Source organism: Oryctolagus cuniculus, chromosome 4, assembly GCF_051225735.1.
Source record: "Oryctolagus cuniculus isolate XC-2025 breed Fujian yellow rabbit chromosome 4, ASM5122573v1, whole genome shotgun sequence".
Taxonomy (NCBI): domain Eukaryota; kingdom Metazoa; phylum Chordata; class Mammalia; order Lagomorpha; family Leporidae; genus Oryctolagus; species Oryctolagus cuniculus.
The window spans coordinates 62,849,027-62,875,015 of record NC_142870.1 but is presented as its reverse complement, the minus strand read 5'-3'; the positions used below and the strand labels follow the sequence as shown (position 1 = coordinate 62,875,015).

Sequence of the window (25,989 nt, the reverse complement as noted above, 5' to 3'; positions counted from 1 at the left end):
AGGCAAATGTTGATGCTGAATTTCAGATTAAAAGAAAACCCAGGGGCTGGTGTTGTGGAGTAGTGGGCTAGGCTGTTGCCTCTGATACTGGCATCAAATATGGGTGCCAGTTCATGTCCTGGCCACTCCACTTTAGATCCAGACCCCTGATAAAGGCCTGGGAAAAGCAGTGGAAGATGGCCCAAGTACTTGGGCCCCTGAATCCACGTGAGAGACTGGGAAGAAGCTCTTGGCTCCTGGCTTTGGCTTGATCCAGCCCTGGCTGTTGCAGCCATCTGCAGAGTAAACCAGGGGATAAAAGATAAAAGATCTTTCTCTCTTCTGTTTCTCCCTTTTCCTGTAACTCCACCTTTCAAATAAATAAATGAATCTTAAAAACAAACAAAAAAGAAAACCTGGCCTCTGTGGACCAGAATCCAGACAGGACCAGGAAATTCATGGCAACTTCTGCCGTGTGGATTGTATTATGCCGAACGTAGCGATTTTTCATTCAGCTTTTGTGTAGTTTGTAATAAGAAACAATTTACTTTGTAATTATGAGAAAACTCTTCAAAATTTCTTGCAATGTCTACAGAGCTTTTCATCCTTAAAAGACAGGCTTAGATAGGTGCTAGACATCTGCCAATAGGCCTGCCAAGTGGAGATAAAGCACACACAAGGCTCTGTCCCCTACACAAGTCTGTTGTGCAAAACACTCAGCTGAGTTAATGTGAAGTAACAGCAATATTTCCATTGGTCTGACCTTTCCATATAGTATATTCTTCAGAGTACACAGAACTAAAGGAGATTACTTAAAGATTCAAATAGTATCTGCTTTACAACTATACCTGCTTGTCTTCATGGAAAAAAGAATGCAGACAAATGATGACATTTGGGGGCTTTAGACTCTGATGACCATTTAATAGCCCAAGATGCTTAAGGATTTTAGAAAAACTATAATCAAACCTCTGGATTAATCTGTTTATCCATGTAGTGATGCTATAAGCACAAACTGTTCAACATGTTTAACTCTTGTTCAACAAAGATGAAATTAAAATGCTATTTTTTACCCTTAAGCTTATATATCTAGTAATATTAAACATTTTAAAAAAAGCTTAGTAAGTATTGCAAGAGGAGGAAGAAAGTAAAAGATGAAAAGTATAGTGTGAAAAAAAGAGAGCAAGAGAAATAGAGAGGAACAGAGGTAAAAGCCCAGCTTTTCCCTGGAAGAGGGCAAGGAATTCACAGCAACACAGCAAGGAGTGACGTGGCACAGGCAACTGATGGCCTGTGTTCTTGGCAGGGCAGTCAGCCAGGATGCTCCATGCTTTTCTACGGCGTGACTGATGCTTGCTTAGGCAGCAGAATAGAGCAAGAAGCAAAATCCTCAGTTCAAATCTGGCCGCAGGCAGGAGTTGTTGGTGTGCTCTTGGTAAGTTAAGTGTCTGCACTATCATCAAAAAGGGACTTTTTATCACACCTGTGAGGGCTAATTTTAGGATTCAGTTTAGTGAGCCTTTCTCCTTAAAAACCACTAGTAAACAGACATTTAACAAAGGTTTTTCCAACTCCCTGCATTTTGTAAAATTCTTTCTATGTTGGGTTTCTGAACCCAATGTTAGACATTTCAGGGCAAAAGTATGGATAATATATTTCTACCCCAGGGGACTGGCACTGTGGCATAGCGGGTTAAGCTGCTGTCTGCAACGCCAGCACCCCATATGCATGCCAGTTCTCATCCCAGCCACTCCACTGCTGATCCAGCTTCCTGCTTATGTGCTTGCCTTGGAAAGTAGCAGAGGATGGCCCAAGTGCTTGGGCATTTGCACCCACGTGGAAGGCCCAGATGAAGCTCCTGACTCCTGTCTGGCCCAACCCTTGCTGTTGCAGCCACTGGAGTGAAGCAATGGAGGGAAGAGCTCTCTCTCTGCCTATTTTCTCTGTATAACATGGCATTCAAGTAAATAAATAAATCTTTAAAATATACACATTTATGCACGTATCTATTTCTACCACTAAATCCATGGGCTACTCTCTAAATTATGGACCAAGGTGATGCCTAAGTAACAATTATTTTGTAACCCAAGGGTTGGCTGGTAGATGTGCTTTAAGAGGTAAGTACTTGTGGTCTTCCTACTTTTTACTTGCTGAATATTTTGGTTAGTGGTGAATTAAGCCTGTGATGACAGAATGGATTGGAAGTATGTCATTGCACAATTTTTTAAAAAAAGGAAGGAAGGGGGACATTGAGGGAGAGAGAAGTATTTTTTTTTAAGAACTGTACCTATGAAATCTGTTCTCTTTATATTAAAAAACATTATAAAAAGATATACTAAAAAAGGTAAGGGCTAAAGTTAGAAAAAACCCTCTCCAGCATGATCTGCCTTTCCTAAATGCTTGTTAGTTTGATGGTAACATTCTAGTAATCTGTGTTATTCTTTCTAAACAGAAATTAAAAAAAGAACTTTTAGAACCTTGATTCCCATTACTGCTTCTGTGCCTGCTACCTAACATGGGCCGTCATACCTCCAGAACTACATTTATTCATTCACTCATTTATTTGTTCATCCATCCACTGATGTAACAGGAATTGTCTAAGTAAGCTGGGGACATGAATAAAACCAGTGCTTGGCTTTCAAAATATACTGAAAAGAGACAGAAGCATCAACAGATGATGACAATCTTCTGGACAGCTTGTCTGAGAGAGGTACATACAGAGAGTACAGGGGTGGCCTAGGGCACTGGAGGAGGCCTGGGGGAAGAGAATCGAGGACTAGTGCTGCAAGGGGCAGCAGCAGTTGTCCCGGGAGGAGGGTATAGCAAGGCGAGGGTTTAGTTTATCTGGATACGATCAAGTGATTCCATGTGGCTGCAAGGCTGACAAGTGTGCAGGGTGGAAAGGGAGGATAGGGATGGAAAGGTTTATCGTGGCTTTCTGCTGTTGCATGCTGGGAATCATGGCAGGCTGGTTAACAGAGCAATGGAACAACCGTAACCATGTTAGAAAAGGAGATGCAGGCAGCAGCGAGGATAACTCTTCTGAGCTCTGAATCATAATACCCCTCTGAATTCTTACATTACGTCTTATTTTTGCAATTCACTGGAACACTTTGAAAGATTAAGGCAGGTATTTTAAATTCTCTTTGTGGGCTGGTGCTGTGGCACAGTGGGTTGAAGCCTTGGCCTGCAGCGCTGGCATCCCATATGGGTGCTGACTTGAGTCCCAGCTGCTTCACTTACAATCCAGCTCCCTGCTAATGTGCCTGAAAAAGCTGTGAAGGATGGTTCAAGTGCTTGGACCCCTGCACCCATGTGGAGACCTGGAAGAAACTCCTGGCTCCTGGCTTTGGCTTGGCTCAGCCCCGGCAGTTGGGGCCATTTGGGGGGTGAAGCAGTGGATGGAAGACCTTTCTTTCTGTCTCTACCTCTCTCTGTAACTTTGCCTTTCAAAAAAATAAAGTTTTAAAAAAATTCTCTGCACATTTATGTGTCTGTAAAACTCCATGAATGGAACAGTATCTGTGTATCACCTTCCTCTGAGACATTGGTGGATTTTAACAACATCTGTCAGCACTCACTTTCTATCAGAACTTGCAGTGTACATATGAAAAGGAATGTGACTTCTTGGAAATACCTAGGGGCTATCTATGAGGAAGCACTAGAACTGCAATTTAAGAGGTAAAGAGCAAAAAGCAAACATAGCTCACATTGGGGCCTCCTGGTTCACATGGATGTGACAAGGGGGCACAGAGTTCTACAGGTGGCTACACAAGTTGTGTTAGGTCTCAAGATCTCTTGGACCAAAGACTAAAAGTCTAATGAAGTACCTCATCCATGGGTCATCCATTTTGAATAAAAATATGAAATACCTGCATTTACAAAAGGTTTTTTTTTTTTTATATTCCTACAGTTTCCATTAAGCAGCAGAATACCCCTTTATACACTGAAAACATTATTTCTATGAGACTTTGTTGAGTTCGAAGTGTTTTCACAGTCAGGACCATGTCTGATCCTTATGACTTTGTGATTCTTTGGGGATATCACTATGCTTTTTGTAAGATGTGAAAACTGAGCTCCAGAAGTGAAACAGAGGGCTGAAGAAAAATCTTGGCCTTCTGTGCCTGTCATGAGTCAGATGCCAAGCTGCTCTTTCCCCTGAACCACTGTCTTCCGACAGCTGGGACCACCACAGCCACCAACCCCATCCTCCACAGGGGTGATTCCCTACTTGCAACTGCAGGGGTGTTATGTTGATCCAGTTTAAGTTAGGCAACACTGCCTCCCTGCTCCAGAATTTCTAGGGAAAGGAAGTTTAGCTCAAGATAACATATACAAAATACCTGGCTAGCTCTGTTCCCTCTGTTTCCAACACTGCTAATTAGCTCAAAGACTTTTCTAACACCTCATATAATCAATAGTGCTCGCAAACCACATCTGGATGCTAATGCATTGTGAAAAATGTCACCAAGCAGGTCAGAAAGGCTGATTTGGTTTCCGTGTTGCTTCTCCATTCCAGTTCTAACCTGTGCACGTTTTCCATGGCTGCCACTTCAGCCAGCGCAGCGAGGCTAAAGAACGCAGACACGGCAGGCATTTCTGGAGTGCTGCTCCGAGTCTCCTGGACCTCGGTGTTGTGTGGGCATTCATCATTGCAGTCTGCCTCGGCTGCTTTAGGGAGACTCCTCTGCAGTTGCTCCTTTGGTTTGTCATCTGTAACAAAAGGGAGATCCATCAAGACACGAGCATTCTATTCTCTCCAGAGAAGGGTGCAGAGAAGACACGATGCAGACAAGGTGAAAAGATCAAACATTCTTCACTGTTCGCTTGTGCTATCCATCGAACACGAAGCTTTTTACAGAATCTCTTCTCCCATAATAACAAAGCTCTTTTACTAAGCTAACTTGCAATGACGGATAGTACTGCGGCCCGGAGCTAAGCTGCAGAAGCTGTGTTTTATACAGGTCAAAGAATGAGTCTGTATAGGAGAAGGAAAAATAAACCTTGGTCAAAATAAAACCCCCACTGAGGGGCCTTGAGACACTGTAAAAAGACCCTTAAAAGCCAGCCGACTAAGCATTCCTTATGAAGCTGCAGCAGGCAATATTATGGCAACCTGAACATTTGGTATACAAATACTAAGGATGGCCTAAACATCAGGTTAATCAGTCTCAATAGGATTCAAGTTGTTATTTTGTTCTGAAGCTCCACCAGAAAGAAGACAAAGGGTCCTCTGGCATTGGCGAGGAGACAGATAAAATGCCATGTAAATATACTTGCTAAAAGTGAGTATACACTCTCTATTATGTAGCCATTATCAACAGGCAGATTTGTTTTATCATGGATTTAAATCATTTTAGATATAGAAAGCAACTGATAAAAACTATAAATGTCACATATTAGGACATAAAATTATAATGTTTTTCTATGTGAAAGGAAAATTTTCTAAAATCTTTCATTCTCCAAGCAGGTGAAAATAAATTACATAAATGAATGAGGATCTAACAATACAAATAAAAGTCGGAGCACAGAACCCAGAGTAGAAATGGGAAAGGGATAGAGTCTGCTGGAGTAAATAGCAGGACACCTAGATTTTAGTCCTTATCCCATCTCTCCTCAGTTGAAGGTACTCAGACACAAAGTTCCACCTTTTTGGAGTCGACAGGGTCAAATATAGGGTCTTTAATATGATTTATAGTTGTAGCAATCTGAAAATGCTAAACACAAGATGCAAAACTCACTAATTTTCCTCTAATTCTATCTTAGCAAACTACTCAACTCTGGCAACACCTAGATCAGCTCAAATCAGATAAAACGAAATGCTGGAAGCATTCAAAGGCAGAAAGGCACCAGCTAAGACCACCAGTGCCTTGCTGGTATGGCACTCCAAGATTTTGAAGGGGGTGGTAGGTATCACTCACTGTCCTATTCCTTATGTTGGGCTCCTTAGATTGCCATGGAGGTCACCAGAAACAGGAAATAGATCCCAGGCCATGACAGTAAATGGGGAAATTCACTGGTTGGATTAGACCAGAGAACTCAAGAAATCTAGAAGCAGGGCAGGCACTGTGGTGCAGCTGGTTAAGCTACAGTTTGGGATGCCTGCATCCCATATTGGGGTGCTGGCTTGAGTTCTGGCTATCCCACTTACAGTCCAGTTTTCTGCTAATGTACCTGGGAAGGCAGCTGATGATGGCCCAAGTACTTGGGTCACTGCCAACCACATGGGATGGAGTTCTAGGATCCTGGCTCCAATCTGCCCAGCCCTGGCTGTTCTGGGCATTTGGGGAGTTAACCAACAGGCAACAGATCTATCTCCATCCCTCTCTCTTCCCCCCACTCCTACCTCTCTTTCTCTGTGTCACTCTGCTTTTCAAATAAATAAATCTTAAAAAAATCTAGAAAAAAGCATTCTTAGAATCACTCAGTGTTCTGAATCAGCTTTATAGGAAGTGGTGGGTATATTTAAATATTCCTTCATCACTGGTTGAATACCTGATAATCTAGCTTGTCAACGCTTGAATAGCAGACCCTGGAGAAACACTGATTCATGTAGGATATTTAGAAGTCTAGGATCTTCTGGAATTTACTTAATCAAGACTGTTTTTTTGTGCATGCTGAGAATGATAAGCTGACTGTCCTAAAAATTACCTTTCCTTTCTAGGAATTCAGATATACTTATGAAAAAGTAGTTATGATTTTAAAACAGAATAAATATGCTTGGAAGTCTACGGAAAGCTACAGAACAGACTCATTTTTCAATGAGGAACCACAGTTGTCTTATAGTCATTTGCTGGTTTTGATTATCTCTGACTAAAGCTCTTCTTACCCAGAGTACCTCCTGCTGGTGATACCCGGCCATCCGCTGTCCTGACAAGGTGTGTGATCTTGGTTTTCCTTGCTTTTCTCTTTTGGCTGCCCACCAACGGTTCTTGCATTGTTGTTGGCTCTGGAGTGTTGGGAAGGGATAGGGCATTTTTAACCTTATGAGCAGGCTCTGTGGTGTTTTTGTCTTCTGAAAATATGGCTGAAATAAGAGAAACCATACATAGTTACACACAAAAACACAGGCAGCAACATAGCTCCTGAAAGGAAATGTTTTCAAATGTCTGACCCATCAGAATGGGGAGTTTGCATTCAGAGGGTTGAGTATAGATGGAAAAAGTAAATGAAACATTGCCCACAATTTATAAGTAAGCTTACCCCTTACTCTTAGATTTGCTTTGATAAACTGAGTACAGAGGATTAAGACATCTTCTCTTTCTTTGAATATTTTCTAGGTCTTTGGTCCTTGCAAGCTGGTGGGAGGATAATGCATGCAAATCTCTGTAAACTGAGTCCCTAGAGACCATAAGTCCTATAGTGTTTGCGGGTCTTGAGCTGATTCTTTTGGCCTTTTACTCTGGAGAAGACAGCTAAAAAAGCTGCTTTTCATCTGAAGACACTGAGATTAAATTCTTAAACTTACATGTATAGTTGGGGCATTTGCTTTCAAGCACCAGGTTGGGCTAATCAAAAAAGAAATTGTGAAGGCAGACCTTCTTTTATGCAAACTGACTGCTTAGTAAGGACAGGACGAATACTGGTAAAGACAGCACAAAAATGAAACTCCCATTCACTGAATTCTAGGACAAGGTGAACATGTTCAGTGAGATAATTTAATGAAGTCCCGCATGTCAAGTCAGCTCACGGAGAAGCTAGTTTTAGGTTCCCTAACTGCAACATCAATATATCATTTGGTAGCACAGTATTACAGTCTGAATCACTGCATCAAGATTTAGGAGGTAACCTGCCACCAAAGTCTTTATTCTCAGTTTAAATAGGTTGGGAATGTTTGTGCCCTTCCTTATATAACCACCATTTTGGAGTCCACCCCAAAAAAGTAAGAAAAAAATGCAAATATGAGTTTATTAGTAGATACATAAAGTCAATTTTTATGATTAGCGTTTTTTTTTTTTTTTTTTTTTTTTTTTTTTTTTTTTTATTTTTGATAGGCAGAGTGGACAGTGAGAGAGAGAGACAGAGAGAGAAAGGTCTTCCTTTGCCGTTGGTTCACCCTCCAATGGCCGCCGCTGCAGCCGGCGCACCGCGCTGATCCGATGGCAGGAGCCAGGATCCAGGTGCTTTTCCTGGTCTCCCATGGGGTGCAGGGCCCAAGCACCTGGGCCATCCTCCACTGCACTCCCTGGCCATAGCAGAGAGCTGGCCTGGAAGAGGGGCAACCGGGACAGAATCCGGTGCCCCGACCGGGACTAGAACCCGGTGTGCCGGCGCCGCAAGGTGGAGGATTAGCCTATTGAGCCACGGCGCCGGCTCGTTTTTTTTTTTTTTTAAACTTCCAAGTAGCCTAAAGGTTTTTAGGCAGGGCAAAGAAGTGCTTTTCTATTCTTTAATTATCCAATCTCTTTGGACAGGTGCTGGAATAATTTTTGACCAAGAACAAGGAAGTATGCCTCAGAAAATTAAGGTCTACATGACAAACTCCAAGAAAACTAAACCTAGAGGACAACTAAAGGGACTTATAAGCTAGGCCTGAGGGATGCTACTGACAACAAAGCAGTACATATAACATACAAAGAAAAAAAAGACTTTAGAGGGGAGAAAGGGAGCAAGAGTAACGCTGGGTATAAAAAATGTACTTGTTGAGCCTTACTGGAAAATTTTAAAATAGCTCTCTACTAGGTTTAGATACATTTCTGAGAAAGGAGGGTTATGAATGAATGCAATCTCTGGTTTGGGAAATCATGGCAGTTGAAAAGAAGAAGTTGACCCTAGATTTTACATTCCCAAAGTGGGAAATAATTTTAATTACATCAAAAGAAAGTATGTAAAGCAGAAATCACCATGATTTGTGGCTTGGCCTTACCTCAATATTGCATAACAGATGGCTGTGTGGGGAAAGGCTTAAGATAACAGCTATTTAAAAAAAAAAAAAAAAACCCAAAACACAACTATTTGGCAATGCTCCCAAACACCTTTTTTGAGTAAGTAATTAAAAATTAGAAAAAAAGGCTCCTTTTAAATTGTAAATCTATACCCAGGTCACACTTTGACTACAATGATGGCCTAATTTAGGTAATGCCATTTACTTATTCATAATTTAATATTTAGCTAACAGAGGGTCAGTGGTAGTATATATTTTAAGATTTTTTTAGTTTAAAATTCAATAAAAACTCTCAGCAAAATAAAAGATAACATGTTTAGAAATACTCCAAAGAAGTTTCATGACTCTACGTTAGCCTTAAAATTCAATACCTCCTTTAAGAATAAGAAACCAAAATCCGAATTACAATGAGCATTTACAATGAGCATTAAATAACTTTTGCACATTCAAAAGTTTCGACATTTCTAGTTTCCTGTCAGTTGTCCCTTCTGATTACTGATGAAGTTTTGTATACCTCTTAAATATGACCACTGTATTACACATAGACATTCTAGAAAGAGTTTAATGCCTCTCTCTTCTACTTTCTCTGCCCAGAAAAAGCCAGAACTGGGGGAAATAGGGATCCAAAGATGAAACTTCTTACAGAAAGAAGAACTGAGAATGAGAAAGCAAAGGCGCAGATACCAGTAAATGGACATGTGAGTTGGGAAAGATGACCTACCTGATCTCTACAGAGACCATGGATTGGGGAAGTAGAAATAAAATATATAGAGATCTGAATTCAATTCTTGAATTTTTAACTAAGTGGTACCATGGGTCTCAACTCCATCAAGGAAAGATGAAAGCTGAACTGAGCTGTAAAGGAGCCACCCAACCCCAAAATAATGTTGGTTTTTGCCACATAGTTATAATTAGGGCCCCTGCCAAGGAAAAACTAGCCTAAAGCTGGATATAGGGTCACAAGGCGGGGGAACAGTATGCCCTTGACAAGCACTGTTGTATTTTTGTTTTTGTTTCTTACTGGTGAGCTTTCAAATGGTTTCATTTCTCTTCATTGGTTGTTCCTATTCTAGTTTGTTCCAGATAAATTGGTAAAAACACAATGAGAAGCCAGGCCCCTGGCTGCAGAGGGATTGCAAATAGGAGGTACAGGGCAGGCCTAAAAGCACAAAGGGACAAGGGCAAGCTCGGCAACCAGCAGAGAGGGGGCCAGGAGGACCAGACGCAGGCTGGCCAGAGACTGCAGTGACACTCGCTTAGAGGTCAGGATACTGTGCGACAGAAAAGCAGTGGATCAGGAAGAGGCAACCAGGAACACGAAGGAAGCTCCCACACGTCCCAGAAAGGGAGGCACTGCGAGTCTGCTGAGAAGTCTCCTCCAAACTATCACATCAAGCAGATACATGTTTGTAAAACGTAAATAAGGAGACTGTGCTGGGATCTGCACGAGGTAAGGTTCCCTGGCCTGTGCTTCGACCCAGGGGTTAGCCCCAGAACACACTGTTTTGTGCGGTTGTCTACATGGAGGCCAGCTTCAGGTGCACAGTTCAGAAAGGACTCACTGAGACAGAGAATTAGGGAAGGAAGGAGAGGCCGAGTCACAGCAGCAGTTGTCTGGGACAAAACAGTGATTCTGAATCTGCAACACTGGCCAAGCAAGCAAAGGGCAGGTGGTGAGGGAAGTACACTGAAAAGGGCCCAGAGAGGGAAACAAGCCTTTTAAACGTGGTGTACAAAGCCAGTCCCCCACCCACAATGCTACACTAATGGAAATGTGAGGAAAGAAAAGCCTTGTCCTCCCAAAACAAATCAGTCATTTCTCTTACAGCTTTTAACTGAACACTGAACTACCCGAGCACTGTGGAACGAGTCCACAGGGCTAGCTTTTACACTCAGCAATAAGTGTAACACACTTGGAGCATATCATCTGAGGGTGATACCGCCAGCTCACTCCTGGAGTCACATTAGGAAGTGGCAATCAGAGGCTCTTGCTTTCCAAACTGCACACAAACGTGGAGTAAGTTTTTTTTTTCAGAGGGGAAAACAGCACTATCCTTGTATCCCAGGAGGCCTCTAAAGTGCTCCCGGTCATGCATTCATTCCAGCTGGGGGATTCAAGCTTGCACCGCAATGAGTAAAGCCAGATCTGGAATCTTACTGCCTTTGGTTGGCCTCCCGTGAACCAAAGCAGCAGCAGCAGTGAGACGCTGAATGGAACACAGGAAAAAGAACCACATGAATGATCTTTATCTAAGATCCTGGGAGACTGCTGCACAGCAACTATTTCTAATTTAAGAAAACAGATCAAGTTAGACGGGGCACTGTGGATGCTGTTTGGAAATCCAACCATAAACCAGAGTTTTCCCTGTGTAATGAGATTTATACACTGTAAAGAAACTAATGTGATAATGATTCCTAGTCAAGAGTCTTCATCAAATGAAGGTTAAAACACTACAGACATGCCTCAAAAATGGAAATGGTGGTGGTCCGCGTGCTTAAGTGGAGAGAGTCCTGGTTTGTCCCTTCCTACTTGAGTTGACTGACCTTTAATTCTTTCCCATTTATTTAGGGCTGATAAGCCCCTCTTAATTCAAAAAGAAATTCAAAACAAAACATATATGTGAAAAACATAAATATATATCACATATATATTTTACCCACTATAAATTATAAACTAAGTGTTAATTATCATCATTATTAATATAATTAGAAACCTCTGGCTAACATAATAGTATATGATACAATAACTTGGAACTTGGTGGAAAGAAACACAATGACAGAGGTAGATCTTGGTTTATCTGAAAATTTTACGTTTACTACTAGGACTTGGGCAATCTTTTTTTAATATGCAAAAGTTCTTTGGTTATTTTGACTTTTCAAAAAGTAGGGGAAAATACTTAAAACACATGATAAGCTTAGCATTTAAACTGCAGATGTATTACTAAGCACCTAAAGATTTCTAATATTTTGAAAGAAGAAAAAAAAGAATTGCAAGGTAATTACACACAGGGTGGTGTAAAGAAAGCATGGTAAACTTTAAGTCATCCAGTTAACAGAAGTCAGGAAGAGCAGAACAGCTGCATAGCCTCTGGAATCAACATTTCTGTTGCAGACATCAGCTACAAACAATTCCTGCCTAACCTTTGCACGGGATGGCTTACACATGTCAAAATCATACTGTATTATGCCTTCATTTTCTGTCCCTCTATATTTATACCCTGCAAGGCAAAGTTTTAATAAGCAGTGATACAGCCATAGGTGAGAGAGAGGATGAAGTAAAGGGCCTAGTTAATTCACAAAGCACATTGTCACCACTCGAACAAATGTATGTATGAAAACAAATAGCCAAAAAGGTCATTTTAAATTACAAGTAATTTTCTGAAGCCTAAATTGATTCCTTTTCTCCCGTCCACATAAAATGAGCATGTGCACTCTACACTCAACAAAGGACAGGCATTTTTTAAAGTACATTTAAAGTTTTATTATATATACACCACTAATAAATATATAACTAAATATCACCAATAGTAACTCTTTCTACTAAATCTTTAGGACTGTTTATAAGACTCAAAGGCAGAAATTTAGGGATGCACAATACCATGCTTCTGGCATCACCCCACTCACTCATGGCACTATAGCAATCAGATCAGAGCATCAGAGGGAAAATGACATCTATGATTTAGGTATTACAACATCTTTTTTTTTTTTTTTTACAGGTAGAATGGACAGTGAGAGAGAGAGAGACAGAGAGAAAGGTCTTCCTTTTGCCATTGGTTCACCCTCCAATGGCCCCCGCGGCTGCATCGCACTGATTCGAAGCCAGGAGCCAGGTGCTTCCTCCTGGTCTCCCATGGGGTGCAGGGCCCAAGCACCTGGGCCATCCTCCACTGCACTCCCGGGCCATAGCAGAGAGCTGGCCTGGAAGAGGGGCAACCGGGACAGAATCCGGCGCCCCGATCGGGACTAGAACCCGGTGTGCCGGCGCCGCAAGGCGGAGGATTAGCCTAGTGAGCCATGGCGCCGACTGACATCTCTTCATTTAACTCTTTCTCTACATAGATGACTCAAATACATACTCAGTAGAAATCCTTAGTGGAGTGTGAATCTTTGTGAGATCGGAGAATCTGTCCTACTGAAAAATGATAGTTAGTGGTAGAACTGAGACTAGAACCCAGATCTCCCCGTTGCTAGGTAAGCACACTTTCCACCACGCTGTACATGTTTTGGCACCTCAGTAGAGTTTTCAGTGTTTAAAACACAAAACAAAATGTTTAGAGTGGCATCATTGTAAGTAAAGAGTAACATAATTTTAAATGCCTTTTAGATTTCTCTGATAGCTCATTAATGCCTTATATTTATTAATTTTTGAGGGAATGTAGTTCTAAAATAGCTAAGATTTAAACCTGGGAGAGCATAATTCATATCTTGCTTTGCCAATACTTAAGCAGAAAAAAAACACTGCACAGAGGTTGTGAATGTGAAACAACAGGTCAGGAAACAGACATCATGATGGCATTTTCTGTAAAGTAAAATGACGTGAAAGCAGATGTAGCTTATGTGAACTGTGCCAACCAAACAAAAACAATTACGTTTAATAGTAACTCAAATTTGAGTATCTTTGTAGTGATCAAACTTTGATAAATATCTTTAAAACATGAGTATTTTTGATGGGTGGCTTAGGCCACATATGCATTTTAATTTCTTTTCTCCTTTCCAGTAAAAGAACAAGAATCAAGAGACATGGGCTTGGTGATTAAGTTCCCCTAAAAAGCCGAGGGTGGGCTAAATGCCTGGCAGTTAAGATGCAGGTTAAGTTGTCCACATCCTATATAGGAGTACCTGGGTTCAGTCCCCGGCTCTGGCTCCTGAATTCAGTTTCCTGCTAATGCAGATCCTGGAGGCAGCAGTGCTGAATGGCTGAAGCTACCAACATTGGAGATATCTAGATTGAGTTTCTGGCTCCTGGCCATTGTGGGCACTTAGGGAGAGAATCTGCAGATAGGAGCTCCCTCTTGTCTGTCTCTCTCTCTGCCTCTCGAATAACTAAGTAAAACAATTTAAAAAGGGGAGTTCAAACTGGATAATTTTTAAGATCCTTTCCAATTTTGCAATGAAGTGACTCCTATTTAAGCATTACAAAAATACTCACCTCCTTAAAAATAACTTTAATGGAAAAAAGGAGGTCAACGGGAAGGGAGGGATGGCTGCTTAACCACCACATAAATTAACATTCACCCAAGGGTTCAATTTTTAATAGTAATTACATATAAAGCCACAAATGAATCTGGCTATGGGGAATCTCAAAATGAAATCTCCTCCTCAGACTATGGTTGACACTGAAACTTGCCATACATATGTTTGCCTCAGTCACACTCTATTTCAAACATATTTATAGATAGTGGGAAGTGGGCTTAGGGAAACATCCAAGTCAGTAACCACTTTAGCAGGCTTGTCCAGGCCAAGGCAACCCATAAGGCCCTAATCTGGGGGCTGGTGTTGTGGCATAGCTGGTGGAGGTACCACCTGTGATGCCAGCAACCCATATGGGTGCCGGTTCAAGTCCTAGCTGCTCCACGTCTGATCCAGATCCCTGCTAATGGCCTGGAAAAGGCAGCAAAAGATAACCCAGGTACTTGGAACCCTGCCACAGGTGGGAGACCTGGATTAAGCTTGTGGCTCCTGGCTTCTGCCTGGTCCAGCCCTGGCTGTTATGGCCACCTGGGAAGTAAACCAGCAGACGGAAGATCTGTCTATCCCCCCCAACTTTGACTTTCAAATAAACAAATAAATCTTTAAAAAAGAAAGCCCTACTCTGACCCCCTATGAACATAAGCATCTTCTTGAAACATAAACTGCAATGCTCAACACATTCAGTCATGTGCAACTCTACTCTGTGGTTAATGTGCTTAAAGGTTACAAATCCCCCTTTAATGAAGTATTGTGTGACACATCATCTGATCTCGGCAAGTGCACCCAACATAAACCTAACTGTGAACACAGAGGTTTACTATTGGTTCAACATATATAAGTTATACCTTTTTGGCCTCTAAAAGTTACGACATTTCCAGCTCAGAATATCTGAAATTAAACAACAAATACATGGCTTCTTTTACCTTCTGTAGGGTGAATGGCATCCAAGAAGAGTTGCTTGCTTGACCATTTATCCCCACTTCCTAGAAACAATGACAGAAAAGGAAAGGAAAGTGAAACTGTACTCCTAGTATAAACATACAGACTACAAAAAATAAGACACTATAGAAAATAATTTAAATATGAAATACCACACAAATGAAACATATTATATTTCAATTATTTAATTCTCAAAATGGCATTTGCTAACTAAAATAATAAGACGGCACAGGAAATGAATTAAAAATGAGCACATTTTTGTTTTATGAAATATATTGTTGGGTAATTTCTGTACTTTGATAATCTAAAGATTGGTAAAAGCAAAAGCTGACATTTTAACCTCAGGAATAATGTTTCTTTACCAGGATCAAAGGAAAAAATGATATTATTATACAAAAAAAAAAAAAAACAAAACTAAGAAGCCAATGTGGATGTGAAATAAAACCCCACTAAGTAAAAAGTTACATACAGGAACACATAGACACATATGTCTACACACAGAAGATTGCTGCATTTAAAGCCTCATTCAAGAAACACGAAATGCTTCACATCTGGCCATGCAAGTTGGATGCAAATGGGCATCAGATGGGTAGGCTGATGGCAGTCATGACACCAACATGCAGGGAGAGGCTAATGAAAGCCCAACTTCCAGGACCTGTGGCTGCACTGAGCCAGATGGGAAGATGTAACCTATTATGAGAAAGAAGAAAAGCAGTCCTGAACTACGAGATTTTGAGATGAGCCCTGAAGAGGTTCAAGGGCCCATCCAGATCCTAACAATGACCTAGGCATTCAGAGGAAAGGAGGGGGGAAGAGTGCAGTGAGTCTCTAGTGCTCTCTGGAAATAATAGGTGACTGAAGGAGGCTGGGAGAAGAGTCTGGCAAACGGCAAAGTCTACAGATGGGGGAAGAGAGAGGTTGTGACTTCCAAGTAGCAAAGAGGCCCACAAGAATCCTCGAGTATCAGAGGAAGTATAGGAGTGCTGGGGCTCTCACATGAATGTGAAAGGAAGCAGCAGAGTGTGGCCACGGTCTGAAGGGTTGCCAGACGTGAGAAAAACGAGAACAGTCCGAGAAAATAAATGGGTAAGAGGTCAAGAAGACTGAATTACAAAATTCACAAAATGTAGATGAGCAGCAGCAGTTCTGGGATCATACGGGGCTCTGAAAATAGAGACAAATACAGATTTGAGTGGGCATCTCAACGAAGGAGATTTGCAATTAGCTGGAGTCTAGAACGAATGAAAATGCCCGCGTGGGGGTCGAATGGCACTGAAGCAAGCACAGGGGAGGAGAAAGCGAAGGCGGTGCACAGAAGCATTCCTCAGAGATGGATTCACAACGGAGGCGGCCACAAAACCTTAGCGGAGGGTGGAAGGCACCAATACCTTTTTCCGGAACATTAGGCTTCTCCTTTTTGTGCTTATATTTGCTGACAATTTTGTGGAATAAGTTCTTTTTCTGAGACTGGAAAGGACCTACAGACAATATTAATATAAATATATTTTAAGTTCACAAGGTGTCACAGAACAATATGGTGTGCTTTTAAACACTTTCCCCTCCTCCCTCCTGTGGAAGAAGCAGATTGAATCTTGCATCCTCACTCATCTAACTGGAGCGCTCAGTTCCTTTCTTGCAGCTTATTTAAACCCAGTGGTATTTTTCTTAGAAATGTACTGAGCAGAAGTCTCTGTTAGGGCTGGGAACTTCCCCAGCAGAAGCTGCAGACTTGGAAAGAGACTATGCCAATAACAGCACACAGCCGAGTCTGTAAGGGAGAAGAGGTGACTATAGCCTCCTGGAGACCATGAAGCAGGGGAGGCCATGTCCATTTCCCCTCTTCTACCAGCTCTCTCAGGACAACAGCTGGCCTGAGAGCGTTAGATAGCTTTCTGGCTGTTTCTGAGGACATGCTAGAAAAAAACAAAAATCTAACTTAAAAATAGAAAAAAACGTTTGCCAAAACCCTTTCTTTCCTGGGCAGGCAGGAGGGGAAGAAATCACAGATTCTATTTTTGTTTTCTCAGATAAAGAAAACAGAATCAAGATTTTTTTTTTTTTTCAGTTAACAATCAGAAATATCAACAGCACTGATATCCCCCAGTCAGGCACATGGCCTTCCACCATTTGTGGATAATCCTGTGTGAAACTGACTTAGTAATTTCACATAGCTGCTGTTTCCTCATCTGGAAACGGGATCATAATAGTGTCTAACTCCCAGGGTTGTTGTGAGGATTTAAAGTCAGCAGCTCCCTAAGATGCCCTTACCGCATCTCATACCTACCAGCGTCTGGACATGCGGCCTCCTGGCCGGAAGAGAGCTGTCTGTACCCTCAGTCAGTCCCTTCACCCTACACTCCCTGTGCTGCTAATCATCATCAACTCTCTCTCTGTAGTGGGCCTTTCCATCCGTGCACAAACGCAGATAGTTCTCCCGACTTAGAAAAGGAAAGGCCTCTTCCACGCAAACTTTCCTCCCATTGGTTCCTGGCCCAGTTCTTTGCTTCCCTCTGCAGCAGCAGTCCCCTCAGAAGGGTCGCCTGCCTTCTCTGTTTGCAATTTCTCTTTCCATTCCATCTTAAACCCAGTCTAACCAGGCTTCCGCACTGCACTCAACAAAGACTGCTCTTTCGGGATCGTCAATGACTGGTAAGCTGTGAAGGCTAATTGTCGGTCCTCGTGGTACATGGCTCTGTTGGTAGCTTCTGACACAGCTGACAACTCTGGCTGTACCCTTTGTCTAAATGTTTCCACCTCTGGCCTTCTGAGATACTGCCTTCTCTTGTTTCTTCTTCTCACTCACTGACATTCCCTTCTCTGCCTCCTTTGCTTCTTCATCTTACTTTTGAAATGCCCTGGGCTTGGTCCTTGTCCTCTGTTTATTCTCATACTCTGGACACTACTTCTAGTCTCAGGGCTTCAGATACCTATAGGCTAATGACTCACAAATGCACAGCAGAGCAAGACTCTTCCATTCTGCATATTTGAAAAGCCAGCAACCTCACAATACCTCACAACAACCTCTGTGCATCATAGCCCCACTAATTCTGTAACCTCATACCCTGACACTTCTTCCTTCCTCACTTTACTCCTGCCGTAGTACTGGCATCCTGGCTGTCCCTTGCACATGCAGACTCGCTCCTGCTTTTAGGACCTTTGTGTTGTTCTTCCCTCTGCCTAGAAAATACTCTTCCCCTAGGTAGCCACATGGCTACCTTCTTCCAGGCTTTGCTCAAGTATCTCAGGACCACTTGATTATAACTGCAACCTAACCCCATGTCTATCACTAGTGATAGCCCTTTCCCTCACAAACTTTGTTCTTTTAACTGATTTCTGAAAACAGCTTTCTTGAAATATAACTCACATACTATACAACTCTTTTAAAGTATACAACTGAATAGTTTTATATCCAGATATTTGCAACCATCACCAATTTTAACCCATTCTATCACCTCAAAAGTAAATGTCATACCTTTTAGCTATCACCCTTCTCATACTTGCATTCCTACCCGCCAAGCAATCACTAATCTACTTCATCCCTATAGATTTCCCTATTCTGGAGATTTCTGACACATGGATTCATGCAATAGGTGGTTTCTGAGTGGCTTTCTGACATAGCATAATGTTTTCAAGACTCATCCACACTGTATCATGCGTCAGGCTGAGTAATATTCCATTATATGGATCTAACAGATTTTATTTACCCTTTCAACAGCTGATGGACATATGGATCACTTCTAGTTTTTGGGTAGGATAAATAACGCAGTTATAAACATTTATATACAAGCTTTGGTGTGGATGAATGTGTTCATTTCTCTTCTGCATATGCCATAATGGGTAAGTGCTGGGTCCTATGGTAACTCTAGGCTTAACCTTTTGAGGACCTGCAAACTAAGTACTAAAGTAGCTGCACCATTTTACATCCCCGCTCACAGTGGATAAAGGTTTAAACTTCTCCACATCCTTGCCAAAATTTGTTATGTCTTTTTGATCATCATAAAGATGTAAAATAGTATCTCCCTTATCATGGTTTTTGAATTGCATTTCCTTGACAACTGATGATCCTTTCCTGAATTTATTTGCCATTTGTATATATTCTTAAGAAAAATGTCCATTCAAATTGCTTGCACTTTTAAAAATTATCTTTAAGTTATCTGTTTTATTGCTGAATTGTACATGTCTTTATATATCCTAGATAAAAGTCCTTTATCAGATATATGATTTGTAAATAGTTTCCCCCATTCTGTGGGATATCTTTTTCGATTTCTTAGCAGTGTCCTTTGAAGTATAAAAGTTTTTAATTTTGATACAGTCATTTGTCATTTTATCTTTTGTTGCTTTTGGGGACATATCTAAGGATCTGGCCAAATCTGAAGTCACAAAAATCTATACCTATGTTTTCTTTGAAAAGTTTACAGTTTTATCTCTCACATTGAAGTCTTTGATCCAGTCAAGTTTTATATACTGTCTAAGGAAAGTACGGGTCCAACTTCACGCATTCTTTGACATGTAGATATCCTGTGGTTCCAATATGAGTTTTTTGAAAAGACTATTATTTTCCTAATGAATAGTTTCAGCTCCTTTGTTGAAAATCAGTTTACCAAAAATGTGGAGTTTATTTTTTGGACTCTCAGTTCTATTTCCTTGATTTATATGTCTGTCTTTATGCCAGTACAAAGTTGTCTTGACTACTGTTGTTTTGTAGTCAGTTTGGAAATCAATTAATACTTTTTCTCAAGACTATTCTGGCCATTCTGAATCTCTTGTAATTCCATATTAATTTTGGATTTCTTTAATAATTCCTTCAAAGAAGTGAGTTCAGGTTCTAAGAGGACTAAGCTGAATCTATCTGTTTGGGGCATATTTCCATATTAACAATATTAAATCCTACAACCCATTAACATTTTTTTCACTTATTTCTGTCACCTTTCTCTCAGCAATGTTTCTGTCGTTTTCACTGTGTTGTATTTCTTTTGTTAAATTTATTCCTAAGTAAGTACTTTATTCTTTTTGATGCTATTATAAATGAAATTGTTTCCTAATTTCATCTTTGGATTGTTCAGTATAAATGTACAGAAATACAATTAATTTTTGTCAAATTAATTCATGCAACTCTATTATTAGTTATAATAGTTTTTAGCATTTTTTTTTAGGATTTTCTATATGTAAGATCATGTCACGTGAGGCTAGAGATAGTTTTATCACCTTCTTTCAAATCCAGATGCCTTTTGTTTCTTTTTCTTACCTAACAATGCTGGCTACAAGCTCCAGTTGAATAGAAATGGTGAGAGGAGACATCCTTGTCTGTTGTTTGGTACATAGAAAACACCTACTCTTTGACACTTAAATATGATGCTAGGTATATGGTTCTGGAGACCCTTTTAACCAGGTTGAGGAAGCTTCCTTCTATTACTAGTTTGTTGAGTGTTTTACCATGAAAAGGTTTTGGATTTTGCTAAGTGCTTTTTCTTACATCTACTGAGACGATCACATTTTGCTTTAATGGCTTAGTGTATGGTATATTCTGGAGATTGCTCCATGTTCATTTAAGAAGAATGTATATTCTGCTGTTCTAGGGGAAAGTATCCTATATATGTCTGTGAGTTGGTTTATAGTGTTGTTCAGGTCTTCTCTTCCCTTATTTATTATCTGGAATCTCCAGACAATATGTAAGTCTTAAACAATAAGGAAAGTATATAATGTGCTTGAAGGCAAGAAGTGCTATGGAAAAAAAGAAAAGAGTGATAGAGCGGCAAGGCATAAGATCAACAAGGAGAAGAGAAGACTTTAAATAAGAAACATTGTTTTCATTCACAGATATGATCTAAGATAGAATCTATGGAGCTGAGTACACCACAGGTTCTCAATAAACATTTGTTTCACATACAAATAAACAAAGCTCTTCAAACACTGCTTGGCATGAAGCAGGGCTCAAGAAATGGCATTTGCTGCTGATGTAACTGATATCACATCTGCATAGTGTTTTCTGATGATTACACCAAGTCATCATTCTAAATAACCAATAGTAAAACTTCTGGATTGGCTGAAACTGGTTTGAAATGGAAATACAAAATGCTCCCTCGTTTACTTCTTTGGGAAAAATGAGAAAGAAGAGAAAAGAAAATAAATTTATCAAGCACAAAGACAATGTTTCCATGTACATACGACACTAAATTACAGGTTTGTTTTAATTTAAATTTTTGCAATCATTTCCTCTTGTATTTTTTGCACCCTAAGAAACTCCAAACCAGTGCACCTGAATGACACATAGGCAATCCTGAAAAGGGAAGCAGGAAAAAGAAGAGAAACAATTCTGAGACTTCTCAGGATCACAGCGATCCTGGGGATTTACTTGCAGGAAAATAACATTGCTCACAGAAGCAAACAGCTTTAATATATGAAATGGGTTAGGAATGAAAAAAAAGGATATATCTTTGCAGAACCAACCATACTAAGAGCAATCTAGAAAGTATAATTTAAGAACAAAGCTAAAGATAAAGCTTGTCAATTTTAAAATGAGAAAAGAACATCCAGAGAGGTTTTATACATAGAAGAGCTTATGTAAACTTACATTTTTAAAATTCCTTGTTTCTAGTCCCCGAACTACAGCTATATAACTACATTAAATAAACTACAACTTCAGATAAAAAAATGACATGCTTGAAAGGAAAGTAATTGATACGATCTAATTGCAGTCAATAAACAGCAATTTTAGAGTCAAGGAGTGAACAATTTGATTTCTGCCCATCAGTGTGGTACACTTATGTTTGATAGTCAAAAGAAATAAGTCAAAATTGGAATAAAAGTAAGTATAAGGGAATTCACTGCTAGCTTTTTTTTTTTTTTTTACTTAGATTATTGCTAACATTAACACAAAAGTGTCCATGGAGGAGAAAAAAGGCAGGAAGTGAAAAGCAGAGAAAAGTGTCTTAGAAGGACCTTTACTTTACTACTACCTTAAGCTTCCACTCAATCTCTTTCTCCACCCAATTTCTTGAGAAAATATTTGCATCAGCTTCAGCTTCCTTATGACAGAAGCACTTGCTGCTAGTATACAAAGCAGCTTAAATCTCCACTTACGAGTCTGCATAAAATGATCCATGTTCTAAAGGTACTAATCTCCTCTGCACCTCTGCTTCAGGGTGGGGTAAGGAATAGCAGTGCCAAACCACAAGCAAACAGGATAACAGGGCTGCCTGCAGACATCAGGAACAAGCGTTCCAAAACATTAATGCTGCTCAAAGTTTGCTGGAAAATGGCCATTGTTTTGGGTGAGAAGTTGTAGTGACACGGGAGCAACTTCCGTGTTAAACTGGTATGATAATTTTTCAAGGTCAGCAGGGAATTGAGCAAATCCTCATCTTGAGAACTGTTGTGAGAAACAAAATGCCCAGCATAATGCTGACGATGGTGGCTTTTGGCCAGGTACTACAGTTTTTATGTTTTTAAGCTATAAAAGTTAGGGGTTTATTTCTAAGACTAGGCTGTCATTTTTGTTTTGGACACATAAGTAATAAATTACCAACGAAACAATAAAGTCCTTTGCAATAAGTCATGGCAAAGTGCTTCTAGCAGCTGGGCACGTAGATCTGCTGACATGAATGTGTTAAGATTGACTGAGGAGGAGGAGTCACCTTACTGGGCTGAATAAGCACGCTTTATTATGGAACACAAGCTTATATTAAGAATACCTTTTTTATATCTGCAAATGTGCTGTCGCCATTATCATGAAAAAGTTAGGTGGCACTGAAGATTTCCCGACAGATACAGGGAATACAGAGTTCTGTCCAACCTCAGAACTATCTTCTTTGGAGGAGAGTTTGCATCAGATTTCAGTTCTCTAAGGTTGAAAGTATCCTTACTTTGGCCCAATTCCAAACAGGGGATTTTGTCTTCAATGTTTTATTCTATAAATCTGTCTCTGAGATTTTTTTTTAACTCTCAAATCCTTAGCCACTTTTAATTTCAATCTTAAAATATAAGTGTGGATTTGGAAAAAAAATGAGAAAGACCAACAGTATGCTTGTTAATGGGCCCAGGAACTATGTAAAGAGACAAAGGAGAAAGGAGATGTGAAGTCCAGGGTCAAGGTGAGGCATAATTTAAACACTTGGAATGAACTCAGTTTTCTTTTTTTCCATGACCCCACATCTGTTTTAAAACTACTATTGTATAGAGAACTCTTGACTTCAGATACTTCTGTAAACAATACTTATACATTAGCAGTACAAATAATATGTCAAAACGAATCTCTTAGGAAGTTGCCACTAAATTTAGACTTACACGTACAGCTTTCAGTTAAAAATATACACAAATAATTATGAGAGATAACAGAAAATATCCTAAGATTGGATTGCTCCAGTTGAACTGCATTGGGAATTTGATGGATTATAATCTACTGGATAATATGTTCTTTGAAGTAAAGAGAAATTCTATTCCTAAATTGTAGTCCTATCTATCATAAAATAGCCCAAGCTCAGTAGGAGGAAGATGGCATTTATAGTTATTTTCACAGCAGAGTTTTTGATAAGACCTCTTACCTGGACATAAAGGAAAAGGCAGAGGCAGAGGGTGGACAATGGGAAAGGTGCAGAGAGCACTCAGAGAAAGGGAGGTACTGGGAAAATACGAGAGTAAAACCGAGCAGATACTATGATTCTGATTCTGATAATAACTGTATGAATGCACACATAATAATTTCTGTAAGAAACTATACTTCAGAAAAACTCATTTTATGTAACATAAAGTACCTATAAAGGTAACAAATATAAAGCAGGAAACAAATATAATGAATGCTGCATGGTAACAAATACAGCATAGAATCAAATGCAGAAAAACGGCAATTTTAGGGCAAAAATGAGGTTTCCTCTGGACATAGGCTCTTTTACTAATGAAGTAATGATCTCATACACAGTGTTTGCTTTGAACAGTTCATTATGCAAAGATACCAAGGGTCTAGAGTCTAAGAAAACAATCTAATGTATCCCCTAAAGATTGGGCAATTATAGCACAGCTGGTATGATAATTTCATTAATAACTTGTAGTGTAGTACACTGGTGCTGCTAATGCCAAAATTACAATCAGTCTCAAATACTATTTCATTCGTTTGTTAAATAAAGAATACATTATTTAATTTCTGTTTTATTTTAATTGCTCCATGAATTATATTGTGGAGCAAAATCTAAGTCTTCTTACATATGTCCATAATTATTGATATACTGCTTAAGAACCACTGACTTTGTGGCATGAGAGGAATAATGAGACAGATGATATTGCACAAAGTATAATCCAAAGCTCCCAAAAGCTATTTGACATCAAAAGAATTACTGTTAATCTCAGCTGGGAGAGGAAAATCACATAACAGACAATTAAGACCCAAGAGAAGGTTTCATGAAAATAGAACCTAACTTCAGGGTTTTATAGCTTTACAAATGTACACTTATTGTTACATTCCCTGATAGATAATTTGGCCAACTTGAGAGCTCTAAAATGAACGTCTTGAACTCTAAGAATTGGAAGAAAGAGTACATCCTAGACATCAATCAATTAAGTTCCATTTTATTGGCTTGTCAGGTATTCATCAGCAACTTTAAGTCCAAGAATTATGGGAGCTCAAGATGCCTGGTATCTTTGGGCTCATGGACTACTCTGCCTATTCCTAAATATCTCCTGGGCATAGGTTATCATTTCACCTGGTAATCCATTATGGCACTCAGCTACCTACCTGTCAGCAAGTCTACTTTATTTCTTTCCCTACCTATCTTGGATGACCCATGATAAAACACTATTTTCCCAGATGAGCAAACCTGGTGGTGCAACAACATTTCTTTTTTAGTTCTTTATTCACTAGACTTGCTTTTATTAGCCTCAGAGGAAAGCCAAGCTAATTCTAAAATGACTTTTATGTACCTCCCTGCCTTCAATCATGTAGGGGAAGTTTTCTTCAGTCTTTCAGTTCTGTCTTCAGGTACAGATCTCAAAGAGTGCCTCTTATGTTGTGGCAATTCCAGTGTGCAAAGGGTTTTTAGGTCTTGAGGGAGAGAGGTTTTGGGTTTTTTTAGAGAAGAAACCATAATTTTCCCTAGGAAATAGGCCTTAAATATTCCCTCAAAATCTTTGAAACTATCTCTCACATCAATATTTACATCTATCATCTATCTAACAAAAATACACAAAAGAAGGAAATTAATCTGATTTGACACAGAGCAAGCAACAAGCAGCCACCCTGAAGTATAATTACAAGAACTCCTCCATCAAACCCTGCTCAGAATTTGATCCTGACAGCAACTACAGCTCAGCCACACCAGTTCTTCAGCTCTCTATTCCCTGTCATTACAGGAGAACTAAATTAATGGAGAATTTCAAAGTGGTATAAAAAAAAATAGAGATACAATTTCTCTATCAAGCTTTAGAACTAAAGTCACACCAGAAGACAAGTTTCCTATTGATGACAACACTGTCAGGTTGGGAAGGTGACAAATCTTCAAATCTTGCTTGAAATGTCCTGCGCAGGGCAAGATGTTTAGCACCCTAGTTCCTTACCCCACAACTGTCAACAGTGGTTTTGAGTTTTGAGATCATTGAAAATGTCTTCCTATACTCTTTAAAAAGTCTCCTTTTGGGCCGGCACCGTGGCTCAATTGGCTAATGCTCCGCCTGTGGCGCTGGCACTCCAGGTTCTTGTGCTGGTTGGAGCGCCAGATTCTGTCCTAGTTGTCCCTCTTCCAGTCCAGCTCTCTGCTGTGGCCTGGGAGGGCAGTGGAGGATGGCCCAGGTGCTCAGGCCCTGCACCTGCATGGGAGACCAAGAAGAAGCACCTGGCTCCTGGCTCCTGGCTTCAGATTGGTGCTGTGCGCTGGCCACAGTGCACCAGCCATAGCAGCCATTTGGGGGGTGAACCAACGGAAGAAAGACCTTTCTCTCTGTCTCTCTCTCTCACTGTCTAACTCTGCCTGTCAAAAAAAAAAAAAAAAAAAAAAAAAAAGGTCCCCTTTTGGATT

At 40.2% G+C, this 25,989-nt stretch overlaps 1 protein-coding gene across 31 annotated transcripts in view; it reads right to left on the bottom strand.

Moving 5' to 3' along the window:
- BBX (BBX high mobility group box domain containing) overlaps positions 1-25,989 on the bottom strand; it is a 285,277-nt gene that overhangs the window by 6,449 nt on the left and 252,839 nt on the right. For 26 of the 31 annotated variants that reach the window (XM_089330703.1, XM_089330702.1, XM_051819091.3 and 23 more), the window contains 4 exons: positions 16,378-16,467; positions 14,974-15,033; positions 6,806-7,003; positions 4,503-4,689 (listed from right to left, as the gene is read on the bottom strand). In XM_089330703.1, the coding sequence (XP_089186829.1) occupies positions 4,503-4,689; positions 6,806-7,003; positions 14,974-15,033; positions 16,378-16,467 (535 nt within the window). The remainder of the gene's footprint in view (positions 1-4,502; positions 4,690-6,805; positions 7,004-14,973; positions 15,034-16,377; positions 16,468-25,989) is intronic. The other 5 variants (XM_089330709.1, XM_070072059.2, XM_070072058.2 and 2 more) reach the window with 1 other exon arrangement.